The sequence below is a fragment of the Amphiura filiformis genome, chromosome 6, assembly GCF_039555335.1.
Source record: "Amphiura filiformis chromosome 6, Afil_fr2py, whole genome shotgun sequence".
In the NCBI taxonomy this organism is placed as follows: Eukaryota; Metazoa; Echinodermata; class Ophiuroidea; order Amphilepidida; family Amphiuridae; genus Amphiura; species Amphiura filiformis.
In genome coordinates, this window is record NC_092633.1 from 31,635,190 (window position 1) to 31,660,623 (window position 25,434).

At 38.1% G+C, this 25,434-nt stretch overlaps 2 protein-coding genes across 8 annotated transcripts; one reads left to right on the forward strand and one right to left on the reverse strand.

Annotated features, from left to right (window-relative positions):
- Positions 1-1,864: 1,864 nt before the first annotated feature.
- On the forward strand, positions 1,865-17,371 carry LOC140155269 (uncharacterized). Of its 6 annotated transcripts, none has more exons than XM_072178031.1 (5): positions 1,865-2,261; positions 5,120-5,251; positions 7,531-7,656; positions 11,249-13,803; positions 14,678-17,371. In XM_072178031.1, the coding sequence occupies exons 1-5, from the start codon at positions 2,150-2,152 to the stop codon at positions 15,011-15,013; spliced, it is 3,261 nt and encodes a 1,086-aa protein (XP_072034132.1). In that variant the 5' UTR covers positions 1,865-2,149; the 3' UTR covers positions 15,014-17,371. The 6 variants fall into 6 exon arrangements, with proteins under 6 accessions (XP_072034132.1, XP_072034133.1, XP_072034130.1 ...); XM_072178029.1 differs by having other exon boundaries at positions 1,866-2,261; positions 7,528-7,656; XM_072178030.1 differs by having other exon boundaries at positions 1,867-2,261; positions 5,123-5,251; positions 7,528-7,656.
- On the reverse strand, positions 17,260-25,250 carry LOC140155270 (uncharacterized). Of its 2 annotated transcripts, none has more exons than XM_072178036.1 (3): positions 24,885-25,250; positions 20,120-22,635; positions 17,260-19,178 (listed from the first exon to the last, which is right to left on the reverse strand). In XM_072178036.1, the coding sequence occupies exons 1-3, from the start codon at positions 24,970-24,972 to the stop codon at positions 18,834-18,836; spliced, it is 2,949 nt and encodes a 982-aa protein (XP_072034137.1). In that variant the 5' UTR covers positions 24,973-25,250; the 3' UTR covers positions 17,260-18,833. The 2 variants fall into 2 exon arrangements, with proteins under 2 accessions (XP_072034137.1, XP_072034136.1); XM_072178035.1 differs by having other exon boundaries at positions 24,879-25,250.
- Positions 25,251-25,434: the final 184 nt, after the last annotated feature.

Sequence of the window (25,434 nt, forward strand, 5' to 3'; positions counted from 1 at the left end):
TACCGTTAGAGCTATAGAAATCTGGTTCCGTTAGGGGTATTTTACAAGAACAATGCTTATGTTTCGTGACCAAATCTTACAACAAAGGTTTGAAAGTGTTTTTGGCATGCCTGAAGGGTACTGAACATGGATTATTGTATTCCATCTCTCCCTTAGGCCTATGGGCTATGTAACGTAAAATATCCAACCCATTGGCATGCAGACCCATAGCCTGGATTTGTGGGGGGGGGGCTGATTTTGACAAAGTGGACTTGTTTTCCAAGGTGGGGGGGCAATTTTGTGAAAAGTGGACTTTCTTCCCCAAATTTGGACATTTTTTGACCAAAAAAGCTTATATAAAAATCAGAAATTCTTAATTTTGGGATTTTTTGTAGGTCTATACTTTGCAAATTTGGGTGGGTGGGGGGTGCGTCGCACCCCCTGGCTACGGCTCTGCATGCATGGGTTATTCATATGGTACCCAGCGTTTGGGGAACCCAATGTTGGGTAAAAAAAAAAACTTAGGCTCAACCTGTTTTTCCGCAGGTTTTTACCATGTTTACCCGGCTACCGGTTCGCTATCTCTAAGGTTCGCTATCTCTAAGGTTCGCTATCACTAATTACTAAAAAGGTCCACTATACCTAAGGTTCGATATCACTCATTTGAAACTGATAAGGTTCAGTATTTCTAAGGTTCGATATCACTAATTTTAAATAAGGTTCGCTATCACTAATTTTAAATAAGGTTCGCTATCTCTAATTTTAAATAAGGTCCGCTATCACTAATTTATTGAAGGTTCGCTATATCTAAGGTTCGCTATTACTAATTTTAAATAAGGCCCGCTATTCCTAATTTTAACAAGCCCTGTATCCCCAAGGTTCGTTATCTCTAATTTCAAATAAGGCCCGCTATCTCTAAGGTTCGCTCCCGGTTCGCTATCTCTAAGATTCGCTATCGCCAAGGTTCGATATCACTAATTTTAAATCAGGCCCGTTATATCTAATTCAAAATAAATAACTCTAATTTTTAAAAAGGCTCGCTATCTCTAATTTAATATAAGGCCCACTATCTCTAATTTAAAATAAAGTTCGCTATCTCTAATTTAAAATAAAGCCCGTAATATCTCTAATTTATAAGGCCATGGGCCTATCTAATTTAGATTAGATAGTATAGTGAACCTTATTTAAAATTAGAGATAGGCCTAGGGGGCCTTATTTAAAATTAGAGATAATGGGCCTTATTTAAAATTAGAGATAGGGGGCCTTATTTAAAATTAGAGATAGTGAACCTTAATCAAAATTAGTGATAGCGAACTTTAGAGATAGCGAACCTTAATTAATTAGTGATAGCGAACCTTAGTATAGAGAACCTTAATTGCAATTAGTAGCTATGGGCTCCGGGGGGGGGTCTTCCTGGTTGAAGGTATACGGGGATGTGCCACGGTTTTGGGGTACCTTTTCAGCGATTTTGGTATATCGATGGGTGGGTTTTCAGTGGATACCAATGCGCCCAATTGGGCGCATTTGGGCAAAAATGCCATTAAAGCGCCCAATTATGGCAATTTTGGGTGCTTTTTCTTGAAAATTGGTATACTGATGGGTAGCAAAAACAGCAAAAAGTAGGTATAGAGAAAGTCAGCATCCGAAAGTCTGCGTGGCACACCCCCGTACAAAATTTTTTGAAGAACCCCCCCGGGTATGGGCTATTAGTGATAGCGAACCTTAGATATAGCGCGCGAGTGATAGCTGATTAACGGGCCTTCAAAACCGGGATTCAAAATTAGTGATAACGAACCTTAGAGATAGCGAACCTTAGAGATAGTGGTCCTTACAGGAGTTACGGGAAGTTGCGGTTTACCCAGTGTTCTAACGGTGTGATACTAGCCAAACCGCTTTTCGCGTAAGAAGTACACCACCACCACCACCATGCAGCGGTCGTACATTGCATCACTGCTTTGGTGAAAGGTGAAGGTCAGAATTTTACTTCGAAACCAGTTTCAGGTTTGTGATGAAATGGAGTCAGTTTGCACAGTCATGCACAAGTCGTGTACTCACAACACCTACACCATTGTACACTCTAGCTCTGAATGAGTAAGGTAAACAAACGAAAACATGATACACCAAACCCGTCGTATAGCCTACCACTGACAATTCGTTTCAGAAGGCGAAAATGGGACATGCCGTTATCAGCGTGGTGTTTATGATCGGGATTTTGACCACGTTGAATTTGTCCATATGCTTTGGGCAAATACCACCAACAACAAATGCTGTCAACACAGAAGGTAAGTTACTACATGTAGGCCTATTGTGCTCGGCTTTTGTGATTAATTCAAGTGGGAATGACATTGTCATTGACATGGTGCCCTTTTTTTTTTTGTGGTAGAGAGACATTGGACAGAGTTCAGTTATAGCTGACAATTTGGCTGTATTGGGTTTGGGTTAATCATTGTAAAGGTCTTTGGTGTACCTACGCAGGGCCTACGTGTGTTCAAAGCATTGCATATTAAAATGTTCCAATTTTATACCGGGATTTTACCCGGGGATTTTACATAATATCAGATCGGACGGGATACCAACATGCATTGATATCTCTTTTCAATGTTTAATTCCTTGCGGCCGGAACCTTAAGGCCTAGCCTATTGCCAGACCTATATACGCCGGGGGGGGCGGGTGCATATTTAGAAAAAGTGGACCTTTTTCGTTTCGGGGTGAGGCGATTTTGTGAAAAATGGGCCTTCTTTACAAAAGTTGGACCCTTTTGACCAGAAAAAAGCATGAAAAACTGCAAATTGGGATTTTGGGGAACTTTGTGTTTGGGGGTTGGTATCGGCCTAATACTAATAATTTGATTGGGTTTTATGCATGGTATGCCTATGTCCCGGGGGGGGGGGGGGCACCCAACTTTGGAAGTGACGGTTAGTGCCTGTCAATAGGCCCTCTCTATACCCGATGACCCCCTTTTTATAAAAGTCATACCCGATGACCCCCCTTTTTTAGTTGCAGCTGCCAGCTACCCAAATGACTCCCTTTTTTTGCTTGCGGCTTACCCAATTGGCAATGACCCCCTTTTTTTTCTAAATAGCATCATCAAAATGCCACAAAATAATGCCAAAACTTTCAAATTCTCTTATTTAAACAAATTTGTATTGGAAATTTGGAAAATTTGAAACAAGAAAATAGAATTTTGCTCCAGCTCCATTTTTTCAATAATCATATCAAAACGTTAGGGTACCCTAAGTGCCATTGACCATTTTCTTATTTCATTCCATTACAACCATCCATTGACATCAACAAAAATCAGACATTTTTTCAAAACATTTGTATTACTAAAATCATAACTTTGAAATTATTAGTCCTATATCATGCTTCTTTACACCAAAACAAACATGAGAATATCCTGCAATTTATGATCGTATCGACAATAATGTAGATGATATTGTTTACTCGCAAATAATTTTTATTCACCTTCACCTATGCATTAATATTGCTTCATTCTCTGCCTGCAATCCGCGTTTTTCAGCTTTTTCACTGCTTTTCTATGTATTTTGACCATTTGTCTCAAAGCCTTTCAACGTCATGACACCATTTGTATACCTGCTTCCTGGTATCCAATTGGAGCTTGGGATGTTTCCAAGCTTATCATCTAAGAAAGAATCTGATTTGCCAAGTATCTCACTCGCAAACAGCGGAAAAAAAAACTAGTATTGAACTTTTAATACAGCAACCCCCAAATCACCTCTGCGTGAACCAGATACCACTGGTCTTTCCGCACTCTGTACACAATACGTGCAGTGAGGCGGTTGGTATAGTGAGGTTTCAAAAAGGTTAAGACTGGTAACATGAGCCTGCACAGAACGATGTGCACAGATCTCGTTTGACCTTCTGATCCCTATAAAGAGTGTTGGAAATAAGTAATAAGTCGCAGTTTGTAAAGGGTCTATCACAGCCAAAACGTTTTGATATGTTTTTACCCGATGACCCCTTTTTTGAAATCTTATACCCAATGACCCCCTTTTTTCAAAGTATTATACCCAATGACCCCCTTTTTTATTTTGCTTGTACACAGTGACCCCCTTTTTTAAATAACGTTTTGTACCCGATAGGCCCCTACTTCGCGACTCCGGTAGGCACATACCCGTCACTTTTAAAGTTGAGTGCCCCCGGGGCCTATGTATTGGGATTTGAAGGTCCAGGTTGGGTTTAAGTACGGATTATTAAAGGGTATGGGTTAGTAGGACCTATATTTAAGGGTAGGCCTGCAGATTGGGGTTTAAGGGTACGGGTTGATGGAACAGCTCAATCAATTCTTTATACGACCTACTAGTAGGCCTACATATCAATTTGTAAGCGCTCTTTAGCAAAGTCATAGTTCATTGAATTTACAACCGTATGACAAAACAGGCGAAAACACTAACTTTTTGCACAAGATTTGCAATTTAAAGAGAATTGGCCATGGCCAAAGTGTGTTCTTTCATTTAATGACATACAATTTGAAAAATATTGTAAGGAACACTAGAGGTTTTGACTTAACCTATACATTTTGCGCGCGTAAATTAACCTTCGTTTTGAGTTAAAAAGTCTAAGTATGACAATTTTTTTCACTTTATGCTTTCGCCGTCAGCCCGTCAGTGCAAAACACGACAATATTTTTAAATCCCCTCAGATTAGTGCTGTATTATTGTGGAATTGGAAGACATAAAAATGCATTGTGAAAACAAAAGTTGTTTTGAAGCTAATTTTCCTAGCCTTGATTGCGTTCGTTGAAGCGTACAACAAACTATACATGAAAAATGTGGACCTTTATTATTCTGGCCAGGGTCACCGTACCGATGGAAATCTTCATTCAAACGTATTAGGGAACAAACCCAAAGATTGATGACGTCCTTTTTAAAAGTAACTGGTTTCGTTTAGGGGGGGGGGGTAAAAATACTCGATTACGTTTGTACAAAAACATCGGTCTGAAAAAATGTGTCATTATTATTATTATGTCAAAATTTTCAACATTTTATTATTACGTTTCTGGCAGAGAGGGGGTCGGCTGAGAAACGAAACCAGTTACGTTTAAAGGACGTCATCGATCTTTTGGTTTGTTCCCTTACGTATTATTATCGTGATTGAATGTTTGATATTTTTTGCCCAGCAGCCTCTGCCATACCGAATGAATGTTCAGACGGGTATATTAAATGCCCCGAAACAAGACAGTGCATCCCTCCTGGCTGGGTTTGCGATGAATATGATGATTGTGGCGACAACTGGGATGAACTTAATTGTTGTAAGTGGTATAGAATATTAAAATATCATCACCATTATCATCATCGTCGACGCGTCAGCCATCAGCATCATCATCCATCATCATGATCATGATAATCATCTTCCTCCTCATCATCATGATAACCATCTTCCTCCTCATCATCAATTTTAATCATCATCATGCAACCCATTCTCATTCTTAGTTTAGCTGGAGACTGGTGAAGAATGAGTGAATGAGCTTCATCATCAACATCATCATCGTCATCATTATCATCATCATCATCATCATCATCACTCATCATCACTCATCATCATCATCATCATCATCATCATCACTCATCATCATCATCATCATCAGCAGCAGCAGCAGCAGCATCAGCACCATCATCTGCATCATCATCCTTAGCTTCACAACCATCATTGACACGCTAATTATAATTGAATAATGAGTTAATTTCTTAGGTTAATTGAATGCGTTGAAAGATAAAGATGCAAAACATGCATCACTCCTGTCATGGATATGGTATCTATCGGGGTGGTACTGGATGCTGACAATTTGTGGCAAACGATATAAAATCAAATGTAATAAGAACGAAACACTAGTAATCCCATTTTGTAGAAAAAAATATTAAAACAAGATTTAAAGAAATAAAATAATACATCAGAAGAGAGGTGAGAAAATGGGAGAATTAAATTATGTGCATCCTGATTTTCTTCACCCTGCGCCATGCGCGCCATGCGCAACATACAATCTTCACAGTAGGCCTATCATAAAATATTTTTAAAGTAAAAACAAACAAAAGCCTACCTTTTGCAAAATGAAAGTGAAGTTTATTTAAACGTTACATTCATAGTATAGTATTGAGTTAACAACATGTTTATTGTATTAGTAAACATAAAGTTGAAAATCTTCTAATCTAGTATTAACCACTACGTATCAGGTTTAAATATCCAAGTCTATTATTAAGGGGTACTACACCCCGGTGTTAAATTGGTGACTATCTTTGCATTTTTCTCAAAAATAATAACACACTGGTAACAAAAGTTATGTATATTATAGGGGCAAGGAATCCAGTTACTACTCTAAAATTGCAGTGAACCAAGATAAGCGGTTCATTTTATATGATAGGAAATGAGGTATCTAGCCATACCTCATTCCTTATCATAAATAACAAACCGCTTGTCTTGGGTCACTGAAATTCCGGTGTAGTAATTGGATTCCTTGCCCCTATGATATACATAACTTTTGTTACCAGTGTATAATTAGTTTTTGAGAAAAATGCAAAAATAGTCACAAATTCATCGAGGGTGTAGTACCCCCTTAAGTTACTGCCAGAATTCAACATCAACAAATCAACGTGATGGCTGAATAACAGAAATTATTCAAATGTCACAGCCATGACGGACAGAGATCGCAGATAGGCAAACGGCAATTCCCTGTGCAATTCTTACGGTTAATTATGGTTGATTAAGGTCACGATCTGAAATAAATTCTTTGAAAAATTACATTATATTAGTGTCGTCATCATGATCATCATCATGATGATGATCATCATCATCATCATGATCATGATATTACCACGTTCAAGAATCTCAAAACTCACCTCTTTCCCACTGATTAGCTCTTTTTCCTTTCTAGTCTTTCTCTCTTTTAGCGCTTTGCCTACTTTTGTAAAAGGCGCTTAATAAATCGCATTGTTTATGTTTATGTTTATCATCATCCAGGTCTTCATCATCATCATCCTCATTATTTCCAAAGAATTCATTGAATCCCCATTCATTTCAGACAAGCTTATTAAATAACACATCAAAAGTCCCTGAAAATTCAAGTAGTGGAACAGTGCCTAATTTGCATAAATCCAAAATGGACGCTAAATGCAAGGGGTGGAATTTCAAAGTTGGTCAAATTCCGACAAGTGATACTCATTTATTAACCTATGAAAACATTTTGAGTTATTCTAAAAACTCTAGGGGGAACTAAAAGCGTGTCCTGGAGCTTGTGAACCCTTTAGGGCTGTGCAATAATTTTGTGCCCTGGGGAGGGTAAAATTTGGGGAGGGCGGCAAGAATATTGCTCATAATTATTGTACAGCCCCTTACAATTCTAACAATTATACGATGACTGTGAAGAAATCTTTAACGAACCTATTCATGTATTTTACGTTCAAACAATAATAACTTATCAGTTCTCACATAATTTTAAACATGCATAAAACATTTGGGCTACCGATGAAACACATCGTTATTTTGACGTATTGCTAGTATACTATCACTTAATTATTTGTATTTTTTGTACAGCAGCCTCTGTAGCAAGTGAATGTTCAGACGGGTATATTGAATGCCCCGAAACAAGCAAGTGCATCCCCCCTGGCTGGGTTTGCGATCAATATGATGATTGTGGCGACAACTGGGATGAACTTAACTGTTGTAAGTGGTAATATATCATCATCATCATCATCATTATCATCATACATCATCATCATCATCATCATCATCATCATTCGACGTCGATTGCGCGATACCTTCATGAATATTGATTGGCAACAAGTTAATTCAAACATGTCAGCTTTCAAATCGGAACAATAGGACAAGCAAAGCTGATGTCCGTTGAGAAAAATCTTTTTTACCTGTGAGATATTTTAATAGGACCATGCTTTCATAAAATACCAAAATTAGCTTATTGTACGCCAGTTGCCATTTCCGCTGTTTTTACAGCACTTTTTGGCCATCTCCTGCTCACCTAAAATAACAGTAATACATAACACTTAAAAGTAGGTCAGCTTTTCTGATGAAATTCCTTCTTAAATATATAACACATAATTCCATTTAAAAGTTTAATTACTGTTTCATTAACAGTGTTTAACACATTTATTTACACAACTTTATAGGCTCGCTGTTGAAATTGACCCCATGATGTTCTAAAACCGCTGGTGAAACAAACATGGTTGCATTTCCATCAATAGCTTTCTCTCCAGGATCTGATTCGCTTCACGTATGAACGATATCATGATATAATGGTGTCAAAATATCAGTTACATCCCCGGGGTTACATCTCAGCACAGATATTGGAACACACAGTCGATATAGAATTACACTACAGGCCAATAGCCATATAGCCCTATATTTCACAATATGCAATAATTATTTAGCTTTTATATCATATCGTTAATAAAATCCCATTTGACATAAAACACTGAAAAGAAGCATGCAGAGATAAGAAGTTCATTAGTACTAGTAGTGCGTGGTTTTAATTTTCATGAATGGCTGAGTTTCATTATTACACGTCCGTCAGCCTGCTAGCTACAATAATTGCCCAAGATTTTTTTGTTTGTTGTAATTTTGAGAACAAAACTTGGTTCAAGCATGCATCAGTTACGTAATCACTTAAATGTTTCTGGTTATTCCCTTTAATTTGTCGGTATATCATTTTTTCTTGTGAAAAGATGGGTGAAAAAATATGTTTAAATGCATGTTTAAAGCATCAGCTACGTAATCACCTATTTCTGATTATTCCCTTTAATTTGTCGGTATATCATTTTTTCTTGTGCAAAGATGGGTGAAAAAATATGTTTAAATGCATGTTTGACCCATATTTTGTACTTTGTTCTCAAAATTATAAATTCTCAAAAATTAAATGAGGCAATTATCGTACCAGGCTGACGATGTGCATTAATATAATATATTAAATCACCAGCCCCGATTCGACAGAATAGCCCTTTAATTACCTGTGATGATGCGAAAGGCATCAACCCAGTATTATAGCTATACTTTGATCATAAATCATCATCATCAGAAGTGCTCTTGCGAGTCAATTAAACTATCATTGAGTTACAAAATTTTGCATGTCTTTATATGGCGCTGTATTTTCTAGCTGCACTGTTGAATCGGGCAAACCTGCCAGCACTTTTCTGTGTTTTTTTTTTAAAGAACTGGAAAGCAACATTTAAAAATCCACCATATCATATTCGTAAAACAATTTCGTATTCAAAAACAAAAAAAGCATTTGATAAATATGCTAGCCAAACTTTGCAGTCGGGTAGAATCCCACTGGAACTTAAAGCAATATTATAACATTTTCAAACAAAAACAGATTAGCATTTCTTTGCCATAAAATGTTAGCTTTTACTGTCAGATATATCCCCTTTTATTTTTGAGCCGAACAACTACTTCAAAGCAAAGAAAATTGGGAATTTACTACCAGCGCACATGTCGCCAATACGTACCACTCCTTCGGTCATGTTGTGGTACGACCCTTTGTTGTGTATATCACCGTCGCGCACGCCGCGTAGTACTGTGTGTTATGAACATCGTGTATGCGTTCGACTAACAATTCCATCGTAATAATAAAGGGCTGAATCAGCCCCGGGGGGGGGGGGCACTCCAACTTTGGAGGTGACGCGTATGTAGGGCTGTTAAGACCCCCCTTTTCAGCATCGCTGTCACCCAAAGACCCCATATTTTTTACGAACACATGCTCTGTCACCCGAAGACCCCATATTTTTCCATTTTACTGTCACCCAAAGACCCTTACAAGTTCAATTTGAACAGCAACTTTCATTTATCACTGATTTTGTTACTTATTTTGAAAAAACAATGAAATTTGAAGCCATTTAGAACTAGAAATTCGATTTTCGAGGTTTTTGCGGCGCTGTTTCGGCTCTCACCCAAAGCTTCCATTTGAAAAAAAGGTCATGTTCTCACCCAATGACCCCATATTTTTTACATTTTGCTCTCACCGAATGCCAAAAATCATGCTCTCACCCAATGACCCCATATTTTCTACGTTTTGCTCTCACCGAATGCCCCTTAGTGCGAAAGTGCCAGCCCTACACCTATATCCATTTCATATTGAAGTGCCCCCCCCGGGGAATCAGCCTTTATTCAAAATCTCTGATTTTGACAAAACTACAGCACCTAGAGTCTTGATTTTTGCAGGCTATATTGGTTTAATAAAGTACAATTTAATCGTGTAAAAAATGAATTAAAAAATTCAGTGAGGGCGTCCTCCTCAGCAAATGTTATAATATGGCTTTAAGTATCAACTGCAATGGCTAATAGATGTTTTATTCTACCTCGGATTTAATACCAAGTTCTTATTGTTCAGATTTCATCTTCATTTTTAGATCAGAAAACACGTATTGAACAATGATAAATGGTGGTAGGACAGGGCCCAATGTTCATACTTAACATGCTGAACCTTTTTTGTACCACGAACCCTAACAGTACTCACCCAGTAACCACGGTCCTTCAATAAACATGATAAACGGAAGGATGTAGTTATGACAACAATCCTGATAATGTGTTCTTTCAAAACAGTTCCCAAAAGTTGGTTCAATGACTTATAGCCTCTTTGTCTATAAATTAAAGAAACAATAATGGAAATGTGTAACTTTTTTCTTAGTTTTGCATGAACCACCAATTCATTTTTTTAGTCTTTTGGGAAACAAATGTGTATCTTCAATACGAAAGGTCAAAATTTTCCAATGATGGTCGGCTTTTCCTCCCAGCTACATACACTTTGAAGTACATAATTGGATTTATAAAGTTACTTCCAGGACTATTAAATGTCAGAAATATGTGCTCGCAGGTCCCACAAAAAATACTGTGCAAACGTTGCTATCCGATTTCTTAAGCACCGTCCCAGATAGCAGATTTCAAACAGAAAATGAAATGAAATTATACAATACGCAGAATGTACAAATAATACCTATATAGAACTAGTTCTAGTTCATCGCCGGGGGTGTGCGAGAATTGCGCACGACCGAAGCGGCTAGCGCGGCAAGCCGCGCCGCAGGTTAGGACTGGGGGCTTTTGTAATGTCAGGAAGGGCTTATCATGGTCTCCTACGCACTGAACAATGGCTAGGGTCCCACAAAATACTATGCACACGGCGCTATCCGATCCCTTAACTGTATTTTCAATTTAGGTTACTTTTAGTATATTATTATACAAACACACAAACACATTTCAGCAATTTTTAGTTTATCGAAAATGTTTATTGTTAAATTTCTCTTTTCAGCTACATCCATCGCATATGACAATGTAACTGTACCACTATGTACCAGAAAACACTTGTGCAAATCAACAGGATGTTCAGAAGACCACCAAAACGCCCTCAAATTATGTCACTGTGATACAGCTTGTATTTTCTTTGACGACTGTTGCATAGACTACAAAGATGAATGTTCAGATCAACAAAGCGGGAAATTTCAAAATATGTTAGATTCACGTGATCTTGTCATCGCCGATCGGCAATGTGTGACTTTAAATGGGAATAGCTACGATAGCTATTGGATGGTTTCAAAATGCAATAAGGATCTTGGGGTTGTAAGTAAAAGATGTCAGGAACCAGTGTGTAACGATACTTTGTCTATTGTGCCAGTGATTGATTCGTTTGGAATTACGTACAGAAATGTCTATTGTGCTGTGTGTCACAATGTTCTTACATCGGAATTAACTGCCTGGGAAGGAACGTTAGATTGTGAAGAGTCTTCCCTTGACCAAAATGAAATTGATGGGAACTTCTTATGTAGTGCTTGTAGTTTGACTTTGAATCCTCCGGCAACGTTTTTATCGTCTGCCACAGCGGCAAGAAAATGTGAGCCACAAATGCTATCCGGATGTGTTAATGTATCTGATGATGCTCTGAAAGGAGGCTGCGAAACGTACACGGCTATGATTAATGTAAACGGTGAAATATATAGAAACCCTCATTGCTTTTTATGTAGTATCAATAACGATGTGAAATTTGATAATGAGTCCGATGTGAATTGTGGAGGCACAAGCATTCCAATGTATAATGTGCCGCTTTATGGTGATTCCGGGGGTGATACAAACTATTATTCATCCGTAGTATTAGGAGCACCAGCCGCCGAGATGCCTATTCTGAATGATCCAGTCTATGCATCAGACTATGAGCAATTTGATAACCCCATTCCACCTCCTCAGCCAGTCGGTGTCCCCCTGTCAATAGTTCTGGATTTTGGCTCCTCAAGAAGGGACAGTAGCGTCAAGATTTTACGCAATACTGAGATCATCAAAGAAACCATTATTACATGTCCTGAAGGCGAGGTGTATGTTGAACATCGAGATGGTAGTTGGGATTGCATACCGTTGACATGCGCTGAAGGATTCAAGCTCCAAGATGGTAAATGTTTACCAAAAGTGTCCAATATACCATGTGGAACTAATGTATTGAATAGTACCGTTATTTTAACGATAACATTGCACACGCAACTCTGTAAAGATAGTTTGTATAGAAATGTTAGCGAAAAATTATTGCCACACTTAGTACACACAGATCTGTTAGAAAATGCCATCATAGCAGATGTGTCCATAACATGCAATAAGACTTTGCCAAATTCGATTGATATTTCATACACAATAAGTGGTGCAGCAGATTTGTTTGAGATGGTTCAGGATCAATTCAAAATTGAAACATTTAATTCCTTGCAATCCTTTTTAAGAATCCCAAGTAAGATCAGTACAATTGAAATCACCAAAAGTTGTCTGAAATCGGGGTTTGAATACACGTGTGACACGGAGTGGATATCTGAAAATGATCATACAATTTCATTACAAAATGGTAGCTACGCTTTGTTTCTGAACACATCAGCAGAATGGATTACAGCCGATGGAGTTGTGTTTAGAGTACGGTATCAAACTCATAACGTAACTAACAAATTCAACAAGAAGTTTGATGTTAAAATTTGCCACATGGAAAGCTATCTCAACTGTCCATATGTACGAATGAATTTGTCCTCATTCGAAAATTGGAATACTTCCGATGGAATGATTAAGTATATCCCAAACGGTATTATTTTGAAACCGTCAGAGTACTTCATCACTTCAAGTGATGAAGCGTTAGTATGCAATTTCCTCAACCAAAGTGTGGTGCTGAATGTTACGTATACGGTATCGTTTTTTGAATACTCGAATGCGCAAACGGTCGTAAGCATAATCGGCAGTGTGTTGTCACTGATTGCCGTAATATTAACGTTTCTTACTTACGCCGTATTTGCTAGTCTTCGTAACCGTGCCAGCCGCCTCATCATGAACTTAATTATCGCTCTCTTTTTAGGTCAATTTTTACTTCTTTTTGGTGGCAACAAAACTGAGAACGAAAATGCTTGTATGATAATAGCTGTGTTGGCACATTACACATGGCTTGCAGCGTTTGCCTGGATGAATGCTTTAGCATTTGATTTAGACAGAACGTTTGGGAATCCGGACAATTTACAGAAAATGAGCGAAGGAAAGAAGTCTATGTTTTTGTACATGATATATGCATGGGGCTCACCTTTCCTAATTGTCATACCGTGTCTTGCTCTTCATTTTTGCCAATGTACCCTAGTGAAGTTCAATTACGGAAGCGCCAGTGCTTGTTGGATAAGCGATGGTACGGCAAACCTGCTGACATTTGGTGTTCCAGCTGCTATATTCTTGCTTTTTAATGCCATTCTATTTGGACACACCGTTGCTGGTATAAGATCTGCCAAAAGAGCAACTGCCAGGATTCGCCAGGATACGTCTAAATTGAAACGAACTACCAACGAACTTCTTATTTATATAAAGGTAAGTTCCGATATCGTCACTGGGCGGGAAAAACCTCATATGTACTTTTGACCCTTGAACATGGATTTGGATAAAGCCTGGTAGGTACGTGTAGACTTTATATTGAAGCGGTTGCTTCGTCCATGTTCAAGGGCCAAAAGTACATGCAGGAAACACCTGTTTACTTTTGGCCCTTGAACATGGATAAAGCCTTGTAGGTATAGACTTTATATTGAATAGTTTGCTTCATCCATGTTCAAGGGCAAAAAAGTACATGTGAGGTTTTTCCCGCCCAGTGACGATATTAAACAGTTAAAGGTAATGATGTATTTAACAGCTCGAAAGCAACTTACGATTTTACGAAAGCAATTAATGCTGTTACAAAATTACAGGTAATACAAATCCTCTGGTACGGTTATTTTAACACATTACGTTGGCAGTGCCTTAAAAAACTGTAGCATCAAGACCAGCGAAAAAACCAAAATCGCTGGTAATATTAAATTCGTCATCTTCATTTGTCACCTGTTTTAACAAGTCAAGAGCACATCAGGGCTTGGTACTATTGTGCTATTGACTGGTTAAAACAGGTGAAAGATTAGGATAACGAACATAATTATACGACCAGCGATTTTGTTTTTCCGCTGCTCTTTCTGCTACGGTGTTTTAAGGCACAGTGTCCACGTAGACAATTGGAGCAATTTGACCATGTATCAAATTTGATGACATTTCCCCGCTAAAAGCTATGCTGGTTCAATTGCTATCATGCATACCCCATGTCAGGATGTGAACTATCTCTGGTCGCAGTGCAGCTTTGCCCGCTCTCCGAAGTAACCCCCCCATTTCACGTGATCTACACCTCACACACAATGAGTAATGTATCGTATATTTGTTTCAGATTGCCAGTCTTATGGGATTTACCTGGATATTTGGATATGTTGCCGCATTTACTGGCGTCGAGGCTCTATGGTACATATACATTATTCTCAATTCACTCCAAGGAGTGTTTATTTTCATATCTTTTATGTGCAATCGTCGAGTAGGATTATTATGGAGTAAAAAACTGAAACTTTCTGGTCTGATCACAGCGCCAAAATCCTCTACAAGTGGCGCAACAGGTGGACATCGAGCTTCGTCTGCTCCTGGGACACAAATGACAGGGTATTATTCAAGTAGGCAATCTGTCCAACAAGATGGCAGTGATCAACCGTTGAAAAAAGAAATACATGTATAGACGATGGAAAGCAAGAAGAAGAAAGTGGATCCACAACATTAGCAGATGTCCTGAGATTTATATCATGCAGCGTTGCTGCAATTTTCATAGAATTAAAGCCTTTTTAAATCTTTTTAAATTTTTAGTTTCTTTTTTCCATCCAAAATGATAAAATAGTTCATATGCAATCATCATGAAAGTTCCCAATACATGCGAAAAACATTGGAAATTTGCAAAGAAACAACATCATAAACTTCACCTCTATCACTCGAAATATCTCGCACTTTTTGGATTAGGACGGCGAGTGCGTCCTCAGAGTTAGTCTCCCACGCAGCCAGTTTGGTTACGGTCCCTCCACATGTGTGAAGGGAGCGTAACCAAACTGGCTTCGTAGGAGACTACGATTTGTGATCGTCCTGACATATTATCATAATCTGAAAATGGTGATAATATGTCGGACCAACAGAAAATCATCCCGTTTTACTACAAATAGGGCGAATTTGACAGTTTGCTCATAGATTTAAGTTGGAACATGTGTAAGTAAATTACAAATATGCCAAAAATCGGTTTTGAAAAAATAATGGTATATTTTGAAAAAGATCGTACATTAAGGCTTTAATGAATACTGATTAAAGCCTAGTATTCTTTTCCTTTAGTCTTATGATATTCCCTAGACATTTGCTAATATTGTGGATACATTTCCTTCTGCTGCTGTCCATCTGTAGCAAAGATATGAAAGGAGGATAGTAATTCCGCGACTCATTCACATATCGCAACGTAGCAGGCGGCCAATGTTTAACACGTCAGCCTTGCTTCCGTTTCCGAAAGGCGGATTGTTTTAACCAAAGTTGTGTACAATAGAATGTTACTGCATTTTGTACTCCTTAAACAACACAGGAGTGAATGTAATTTTTAACCAACGCTTAATTTTTAATGAATTTTGTGTGGTTTTTAACGAACTGTAATATATGGTTTTATGTTTTAACAGTGTATGTATTAAAAATAAAAATATAGAGAGGTTGTGATTCCCATACGCCGTGATCGTAAGTATCTCGAACTATTCAACACAACTCTCCTGTGACAGTGGCAGGGTCGCTTTAGATATTTAGCCAGTATTGAAGATTCTGCACGTACGGAATAAACGTACGAACAACGCAGAAAATGCACACAATTTATACACCGTCAGCCTGCTACGCTAATTGCCCAAGTCATTTTTTTGAGAACAAAGTATAAAATATGGTTCCAGCATGCATTTAAACATAATTATTCACCAATCTTTGCACAAGAACAAATGATAATGATACAAATGAAAGGGAATAATCCAAAATAATTAGGGTGATTATGTAACTGATGCATGCTTGAACCACATTTTGTCCTTTGTTCTCAAAATTACAAAAAATGACTTAGGCAATTAGTGTAGCAGGCTGACGATACGTTGTACAATTATATTAAAGACAGTCGAAGATAATGAACATACGAGGGAAAGACTATTTTGTTTAAAGGAATCAAAGTAACAGTGAGGTGTGCAAATTTAACAGTTTTTACTTCAGTCATACGTGTGGTTCACATTCGCAGATTTTCCATTGATATGTATAGAAAAGTGGTTGCGATTGTACCGGCCGGAAGATTACTTATTATCTTTTGATACTGTACTTGATGCAACGTGAATATTTTTCCCCACGAAAAAGTACAATTTTGATAATAACATCATCATATGCCCCGTCATATGCACATAATGGTCCTTAATCTACCAAAATGTGGTTTTTTTACCAATCACAAATGTTTAGAAAGCACTGAATTATATTTGATTTTCAGCGGTATGTTAGCCCTGTTTAGTCAACATCAAGACCAGGTTGAATTAAGTGGGTATAGAACAGGCTTAATTTCTTCGAAACGAGCACAAAGCTTGAACCAAGACTAGCGATATGTACGCATATATGAACGCCCGTAAGGCGCAAGGCGTATGGAACATTGCAATCTCTCTAATGCCCATACACATTAGAGAGGTTGCGATTTCCTAACGTATACGTATCGTTCGCACGTAGATCTTTTCAAAATCCCGTCACACGAGAGTGATTTTGAATAGATGTACGGGCGTATGATACGTACGGTTGGAAATCGCAACCTCTCGCGTACACACAATCCGAACAACATACAAGTACCATTTTAATGCATTAATTATGTTAATCAACTTCTGTGTCTTATTTTATTTGATATGTGTAATTTGTGTCAAATCTATTAATAACATGTACTTGGAGTATTTATTCTTTAATTGCGGAGCTCATTTGCTCTGCACTATGCAGTAGCCCACACAAGTTTCTGCTTCATATTTTGAGCAATGGTGGCGGTCAAAAGCTCTTTATAACCATAGACCATTTTTTTTTAAATGGTCTATGTTATAACCCCGAGTTTATAACTTAAGACTCGTAAAACATTTTTCCAAACTTCCAAAATCATTAATCATGTTAATATTATTAGTCAGTGTTAGCGTATCATTGCACGATAAGACTGTAACCTATTAAATCATATATTATTATATTTACTACATGTATTGCATAATGTTCTTCTTAAATAATTAGTCCAGTTCGCTCAAGCGTTAGACTCGGGTCCGTTGAGAAGTTCAAGTTCATGTTCATAATGCTTGTTTCAGAGTTTACGAAATCAAAGCTATCCTACTGTGAAACCCCCTACAATACTAGAAAAAAATAAGTTGATGACCAGCCAGGACACATCAGATAGGTCATTCGCCTCTCTTTACAGTTATTTTACTTCGCCATGAGACCATTTCCAATGGAATACAATCATTCGCCGTACAAGACCTGATCAGGTAGCTGATCCTGGCTGACTGTGACTGTTATGGTTTATTGGGATATGACTGATTCTTAGCTGCAAGTCTCTGATTGTTGTTTAATAATGGTTTATATGATTTGATGGTTTGTCTGGGGTCATAGTGGTCAGCGAATTCTTGTAATGTAAGGTGGGTTAGCGGTAAAGGCTTTCACTCATAACTATGGGGTAGCTCGAGGTTATGGGTTTGAATCCCTGCAGCGCCATTGTGTTGTTCACTTGGGCAAGGCGATTTACCTCATCACTTGCCTCAGCCTCATCCGACTCATGCATATGGAATGGGGAAGCTGTTCATGATGTTAATGGATAATTACAATGTACAAGTCATGATGTAAGTGCTGAGTGGAGTTAGAGTTGCGCTACGGTTGGCCCTTGATGAAGCGAAATCATTCTGATGCATGTACATCACAGTGGTGGTGGTGGAAAGTTATCCGGCGAAGTGCACAATAAATCACAATCTCTCTCTCGGTGTCGGGTGGTGCTCTTTGGCGCTGCTGTGGTCTTCGCAAGAGTACGCCATCTCACTCGATCTGATGTCAAGTGTTTGCAATCCTTGGCTAGAAACCAGCTTCACGTCATTTGTCGCAAGATGTTGGTGGATGTCCTCTGCCTCGTCGGCCTTCCATAGCCCCTTGCAAAATTTGTATTACCTCCACGTTTCCTGACAATATGGCCAAAGTACTTCAGCTTTCTCTCCATTATTAGACTTGTACATCTTGTCTAGGATCAAGGAATTTGTTCTCATGTCTTTCCATGTCAGTTGCAAAAGCCTCCTGTTACACCATATCTCAAAAGCATCAACTCTTTTACTCACAATCACAATCATCAGGTAGAAAATTATATGTGATGTTCTTGTTACCTCTCTAATGATTATGAGCCGGTTGACGGGAAAATGAATTGACTAATGACTTTGTACTCTTGTGTAAAGCTTAACACACTGAATGTGCCTTCTTTCTGTCATCATGTTCATATCAACTCCATCATAGTTCGTCCATCACCGTGAGCATGAACCAATTTGATTTACTGCATCTACGTAAGCTGCTTTATTTGAAACATAAGAGTAATAAGACAATGTAGTAACTTTGTTTGAAGTACTCGAACTACTTTGATCATGTTGATTCCTCTCATTTCCGAATCTTAAATTTAGACGTATTGGTTGACCACTCCATGTTAGTTTTTTCTTCCACAATGCAGCGACTCTTCTGTTGAAGGTGAAAGACATGAAGATGAAGAGGCCTTGTAGTGAGTTCAATATGATGAAGATATACCAGATAACTTCAATTCCTGTGAAAGAGGCTACGTAGCCAAAGATCCACGTGAAGCCCATCAATGTTGAGAGCTGGAAAACAAAAGCATAATGAATTTATATTGATTATTTGAAATAATGTTTTTACCTCAATTTACTCGAGTGTTTATGAAATTTCACTATTGCAAAACAGTCACGTGTGATCATTGCCATGTTCCTTACAAAATTGATGGTTTCTTGTGGATCTTTGTGATGGTAATGGTGAGTTCTCGATTTCCACGACGGATGGTTCTGCGACGGTAAAACACTAAACGTTGTCGTCGTCGACTTTGTAATGCGTACGCGTCATCGTCCAAATTCTACAACACGCAAAAAGACTGATAACCATTACCGTCGCAGAACCATTCATCGTGAAAATCGAAAACTCCCTAAATATTGCTATGTGTAAACGGGCCATAAAACATGTAACGAGTATGAATAGACAACATGATATGAATAGACAATATTGGTAGGATACACTGATCCCGAAAGTATTTACGATTGCAACCTTGTTGTTGTTTCATCGATTCGCACATCTTCACGGGGTTTCAATGGCAACTACTTTTGGGATTTACCAACATAGTCTACTGACCATTCCTACAATTGGTACGTTCTTGACGGGGTGGACATCGAAATCACGACCCTTCGTACCGTAAATCAACAATGTATTGCGTGGTTATTTCGGGTTTTTTTACGATCACGTGATACCCTTATCTTTTTTATAGTTTTATGGTACGCGATATTGATGTTCACGCCATCAACGGCAGGAAGGTGCCAGTTATAGGAATGGTCTATTGTATAAGCCATTTACATGTAACATGTTTTGGTATGCTTCAGCAATCTTGCTGGAAACATATTTTCTTTCTACGGCGTCCTAGCCTTCCTCCTGTCTTCCCTATACTTGCTCCTACCTTCACACGGATGAAAATTTTCCCGCATTGATCATATCAAACAAATTATTTTGATTGATTTTTGAATTCGAATTCCTGACCTACCTTGACATAAATACCGAGTTCCTTGATAATTGTCTTCATCGCTGATCCGTCCTTATTAACCCTGTTTGTTGCTCGCTTTGTTGCCCATATCCCTGACACTGTGTGAGCATATAACAACAAATTTACCAGGAGAAGAGTCCCCGCTGGTGTTGCAAACACGACCAGATTAGCAATGCCATTGCTGATCCAACAGACGCCATTACCGCCGTAACGAAGTTCGACGCGAGGTGTACATTGGCAGTAATGGATAAATACACATGGTACGATCGCCAGTAATGGTATACTCCAGGAATACAGAATGTACATCGTTGTACACTTCTTATTGTTACTGAGTGATTGCAGATTCTCCGAGTGCCCAAACGTTCTGTCCAAGTCAAAGGCCAACGCATTCATAGAAGCAAAAACTGCAAGCCATGTGTAATGAGATACCACAGCAACACCAAAACAAATAACATTATTATTGCTAGCAATTCCAGCAACCAACAGAAGAAGCTGGCTACTAAATAGTGCTGCAGTTAAGTTCATGATTAAACGACTTGTGGTATTTGTAAGACTTGGGAACACAGCGAATGTGATAAAGGTTGCCGCAGCTGCTATCATTGATATTATAGTTCCAATCATGCTTACTAATGTCTGGATTTCTGAATACGTAAAGAATGACTCGTATCTGGTTTCATTCTTCAACGACCATTGATCTAGAAAATTACATACTTTGATATCACCGTTAGAGGTTATGGTATATTCTCTTGCACCAAACTGTCTGCCATCGGGTAGATATGTTATAGTTTCATTATCGTCATCTGATGTTGCGAACAAAGAGGAGTTCAATGTCACCAAGGGGCATTCAAACAATGGAAGGGTATTGCATAGTTTCATTTCCGAGTGTTTTCTTATTCCAGATGAGGTTATTGTATAAATGTCTCGAATAACAAGGTTATTGTTTTCATGCCACGTTTGTGAGACATTGTGGTAAATGTATTTGGTATCATTGATTTGTCTGATAGTAATATCATCACTAGAGATCCAGACAGAAGATGAACAGGATTGTAGATCATTTTGATCAAGACATGATTGCATCAGGGTTAGTTTTGATATTCCACAGAGGTCGATCTTTGTGATATTACCAAATTGTCCTGCAGAACTCATTTGGTCAAATGAATGATGGATATTACGAAAGGTTGTGTTATCAATTTGAAGTAATATTTCTGAGATGTTACTTTGTGGTTGCTTGCAGCTACGCGATGTCTCAGGCAAGTGCAATATGTCCAAAAGACAATCAGAATTCAATGATTGGTCATGGCAACTAAATGGAGATATCAATGTAGCGGTGAAAGTGACAAAGTCACCAGATGTAATAGCCTCACACCATTCGATGTCATTTCTTTCTGGTAATTTGGATGGAAGAACTGGGACGCAAGCTCCGTCAATATATGTTGCTCCTAGCGGACATGATAATGCAAAACATTCTCCTCTCCCAGAGACTTCCGCGTAAACTTCACCTGGTGGACAACTGACAAGTGTCTCTTTGATGACTTTTCTCTTGTGGTATATACGAAGGCTGCTACTTTCACCGGATCCAAAGTCTAATATTATAGACAACGGTATGCCATTTACTGATGGTTTATATGTTTTAGTTCCTTGTGGATTTTTGCCGTTTTTGCTTGTGTCCACGCTTGACGGAGCTGTCTTAGTACTCTGCATCATAAACTTATCATCTCTTAGTTGAGGAATATCGTCACCATCACAGTTGAGAGTCTGATTTTGCCATCTCTTCGTGGCGTGGTTGCACATGAAACAATGTGGATTCTTGTATATAGTTCCATTAATACTGATCATAGCTGTATAGGAGTCACACATCGCCTGGACTTTAGAATCTTGTACAGCCAATTCGGTTTTATGACACGTGGATATCATATTGGACTTACAGATCCGAGATGCGATTGGATTTTCTATCAAAGTTTGTGGTACAGATATCGATACTTTGCACGTTGAACATATAACATCCATATCTGGAGCGGAAAGGTTGGAGTCTTCGAGGAGCAGTTCCATTGCTGGATCACAAGATGCTTCCACTTTCCAGGCAGTTAAATTTGGCATCTCTACATTATGACACATGGCGCAATAGACGTTTCTGTAAGTGATACCATTCGTATCTGTTACAGGTACGGATGATAACGTATCGTTACAAACAGGGTTGTGACATCGTTCTGCTATGATGCCAGTAACTCCTGTATCGCACCGAGATACAACCCAATAACTTGCTTGGTTTAATTCTAGGCATTCCCAATCCTTCAACTTTATCACGTGATCATCAAAGATGCTCCTTCGCAACGCATTTTCTATCTTTGCGTTATATGTTGTGATGTAGTCGTAACAGCAGTCGTTAAAGTACTGACATGCCGAGTCGCAGTGACATCCTCTTCTGCTGTATAAGTTGGATTGCTTGGTAGTAGTATTACATGTGTGATGATTGCTACAGATTGTTGCCGTTAGGTTACCAGCATACAAACTGACATCTGTCGTGAAAGAAAGAACATAAACACAGAGTGAGTTTTAAAATAGGCCTACATGTTTGCCGGGCATGTTTGTTCATTATTGCAAGGTAGATTTGTAATAAAAATGATAAACATACCGTAGTATAGCCGAGACCACGGTCACTGACGCATGTGATCTTACTAAAGAATAGCATCATATTAAGTCAGCGTGGATACAGGGACTATATTTTTGCACGATTCCAAGAAAGCGAATGAGGGGCAAAACAAATTCCATAGCCTGAGTGGATTTCTGACACGTTACGCATAAATTTCAAGAAAGCAGCCCGTCTATGGAAGCCGAAGATTTTTGATTGAACATGTTGAATAACCAAGTTTTTCACCGATTGAAAAACTTGGTTTATCAGCGAAAAACTTGGTCTTTCAACGAAAATTCAAGTTTTTCACCGATAAACCCAGTTTTTTGATTGAAAATCCAAGTTTTTCGAATCCAGAAAATCAAGTTTTTTCAATTTGAAAACCCAAGTTTTTCAAACCAAGCTTTTCAATTATTGAAAACCAAGGTTTTTCAAATCCACTTGAAAAACCAAGTTTTTTGATTTGAAAAACCAAGTTTTTCAATTTGAAAACCCAAATTTTCGGTGATAAACCAAGTTTTTCAATTGAAAAAGCAAGTTTTGCGGCGAAAAATCATTTTTTTACGAATCCATTTGGAAGTTTTTCGGTGATAAACCAAGTTTTTCAACTGAAAAACTTGGATTTTCGACTGAAAAATTTGGTTTATCGACTGAACAATGATATAAAATTGGATCGATTTAGCCCATATTTATTGGTTGAGCTATGAGTTAAAAAAAATACTATAAAGATAAAAATTTAAAATATAAAATATAAAAATTTAAAAATATTATAAAACCCATAGCGAGACGTAAAAACATCCAATATTTTCACACACTTTGATTCATCAAAACATAATAATTTAAAAACTTGGGATTTTCGATCGAAAAACTTGGATTATCAATTGAAAAGTGTTTCAATGTCCAGTCGATAAACCAAGTTTTTCAGTCGAAAATCCCAAGTTTTTCAGTTTGAAAAAACTTGGGTTTATCGACTGAGCAATTGAAAAACTTGGATTATCGATCAAAAATCCAAGTTTTTAAACGCTCAGTCGATAAACCAAGTTTTTCAATCGAAAATCCAAGTTTTCAGTTTGAAAAATTTGGATTATCGACTGAGCAATTGCAAAACTTGGATTCTCAATCGATAATCGAAGTTTTTCAATGCCCAGTCGATAAACCAAGGTTTTCAGTCGAAAATCCAAGTTTTTCAATTTGAAATACCACAAGTTTATCGGCGAAAAACTTTGTTTATCGATACAAATTCGAAAAACTTCGATTGAAAACCCGTTTTTGAGGGAAACACTTGGATTTTCGATTGAATAACCAAGTTTTTCGATTGACAAACTTGGTTTATCGGCGAAAAACTTGGGGTTTCATGCGAAAAACTTGTACTTTCGAATTATTGCACATTACGCCTTCCATACCCGCCCGGAGTGCATTGCCTGTCAATCATGTCCTTTTTGAGGCAAACTCTACACCCGATGACCCTATCTTTTCATCAGCTTGCACCTTATGACCCCCCTTTTTAGAAGTTTACACCGAATCTGCACATTTTTGCGCGCTTCTCGCGTATTTTTAAATTTTTGTGTGATAAATTTAGCTTCTAAATAAAGTTTCGCACATTTAAATTTTTGAAGAAAAAACGGGGTCACAATCCGGGGGGGGGGCACATAAACATATGACCTTGCGAGACCACGCTTTTTGGATTTCGCAGCTCCGAAAGACCCCCTAAATTTGACCAAAATAGAGCTACGAAAGACCCTTGATTTTGATATTAAATGTCAGCTAATTTGCCCATTCCTCACTAGAAAGCCATGAAAGACCTTTGCTTTTGACTGTTCGCAGTTCCAAAAGGCCCCCTTTTACTTGTTCGCAGCTCCGAAAGACCCCCTTTTACCGGTTCGCTGTCAGCTCCCAAAAGACCCACAACATTCCGGGTGAACATGTGAACATACATACCAAATATTTTGTGATGTGCCCCGTGCCCAGTCCTACTCACTTTGCCGCAATTTTGGTAGTACCCCTTGCCCAACACTATTATATCGTATAGCTTTATATCTGAATGAGTCAGTCACCAACGCAAGTACTAGATCAATCAAATTCAATCATACATAAACTTAAGAATTAAGCGCTAAAGCGAACTATACTTACACTTACTTTTCACGTCTTCTGTTTGTCCCAACGATGTATCGATATGTCCGAATATTATCGTCATGAGAAATAACAATGAAAACCTTTTACGCATCTTGAAAATATTAATATAGATAATAATAATCTAAATAGATTTGTTCAGTCGTCACCACAAACCATAGACCCCGTCATACATCATTCAGTCAGTAAACTGAATACAAGGGGGTAAATATAGAACTTGGTCTATCCACTTCCCTGGTCTATCATTTATTAGGCCTCTTGCGGCCTCGTTGCCGGATATGCCAGGAGTCCTTATATCCGCACTAAGGGGAAACACCCTTCTAGAAAAGTTTGCACTTCATTATCAGCTTGTAGAAAAGTGATATTTTTGTGACTTTTATTTCCGGGCGAAAGTTCAATTTGAAGGCCCTCATCAGTCAGAAGTATTAGTGGATTAAGTCAGTATATAGACAATGGTAGAGTTTATTTGTTTGTTTGTTTGTTTGGTTATTTATTTATTTATTTATTTATTTATTTATTTATTTATTTATTTATTTATTTATTTATTTATTTATTT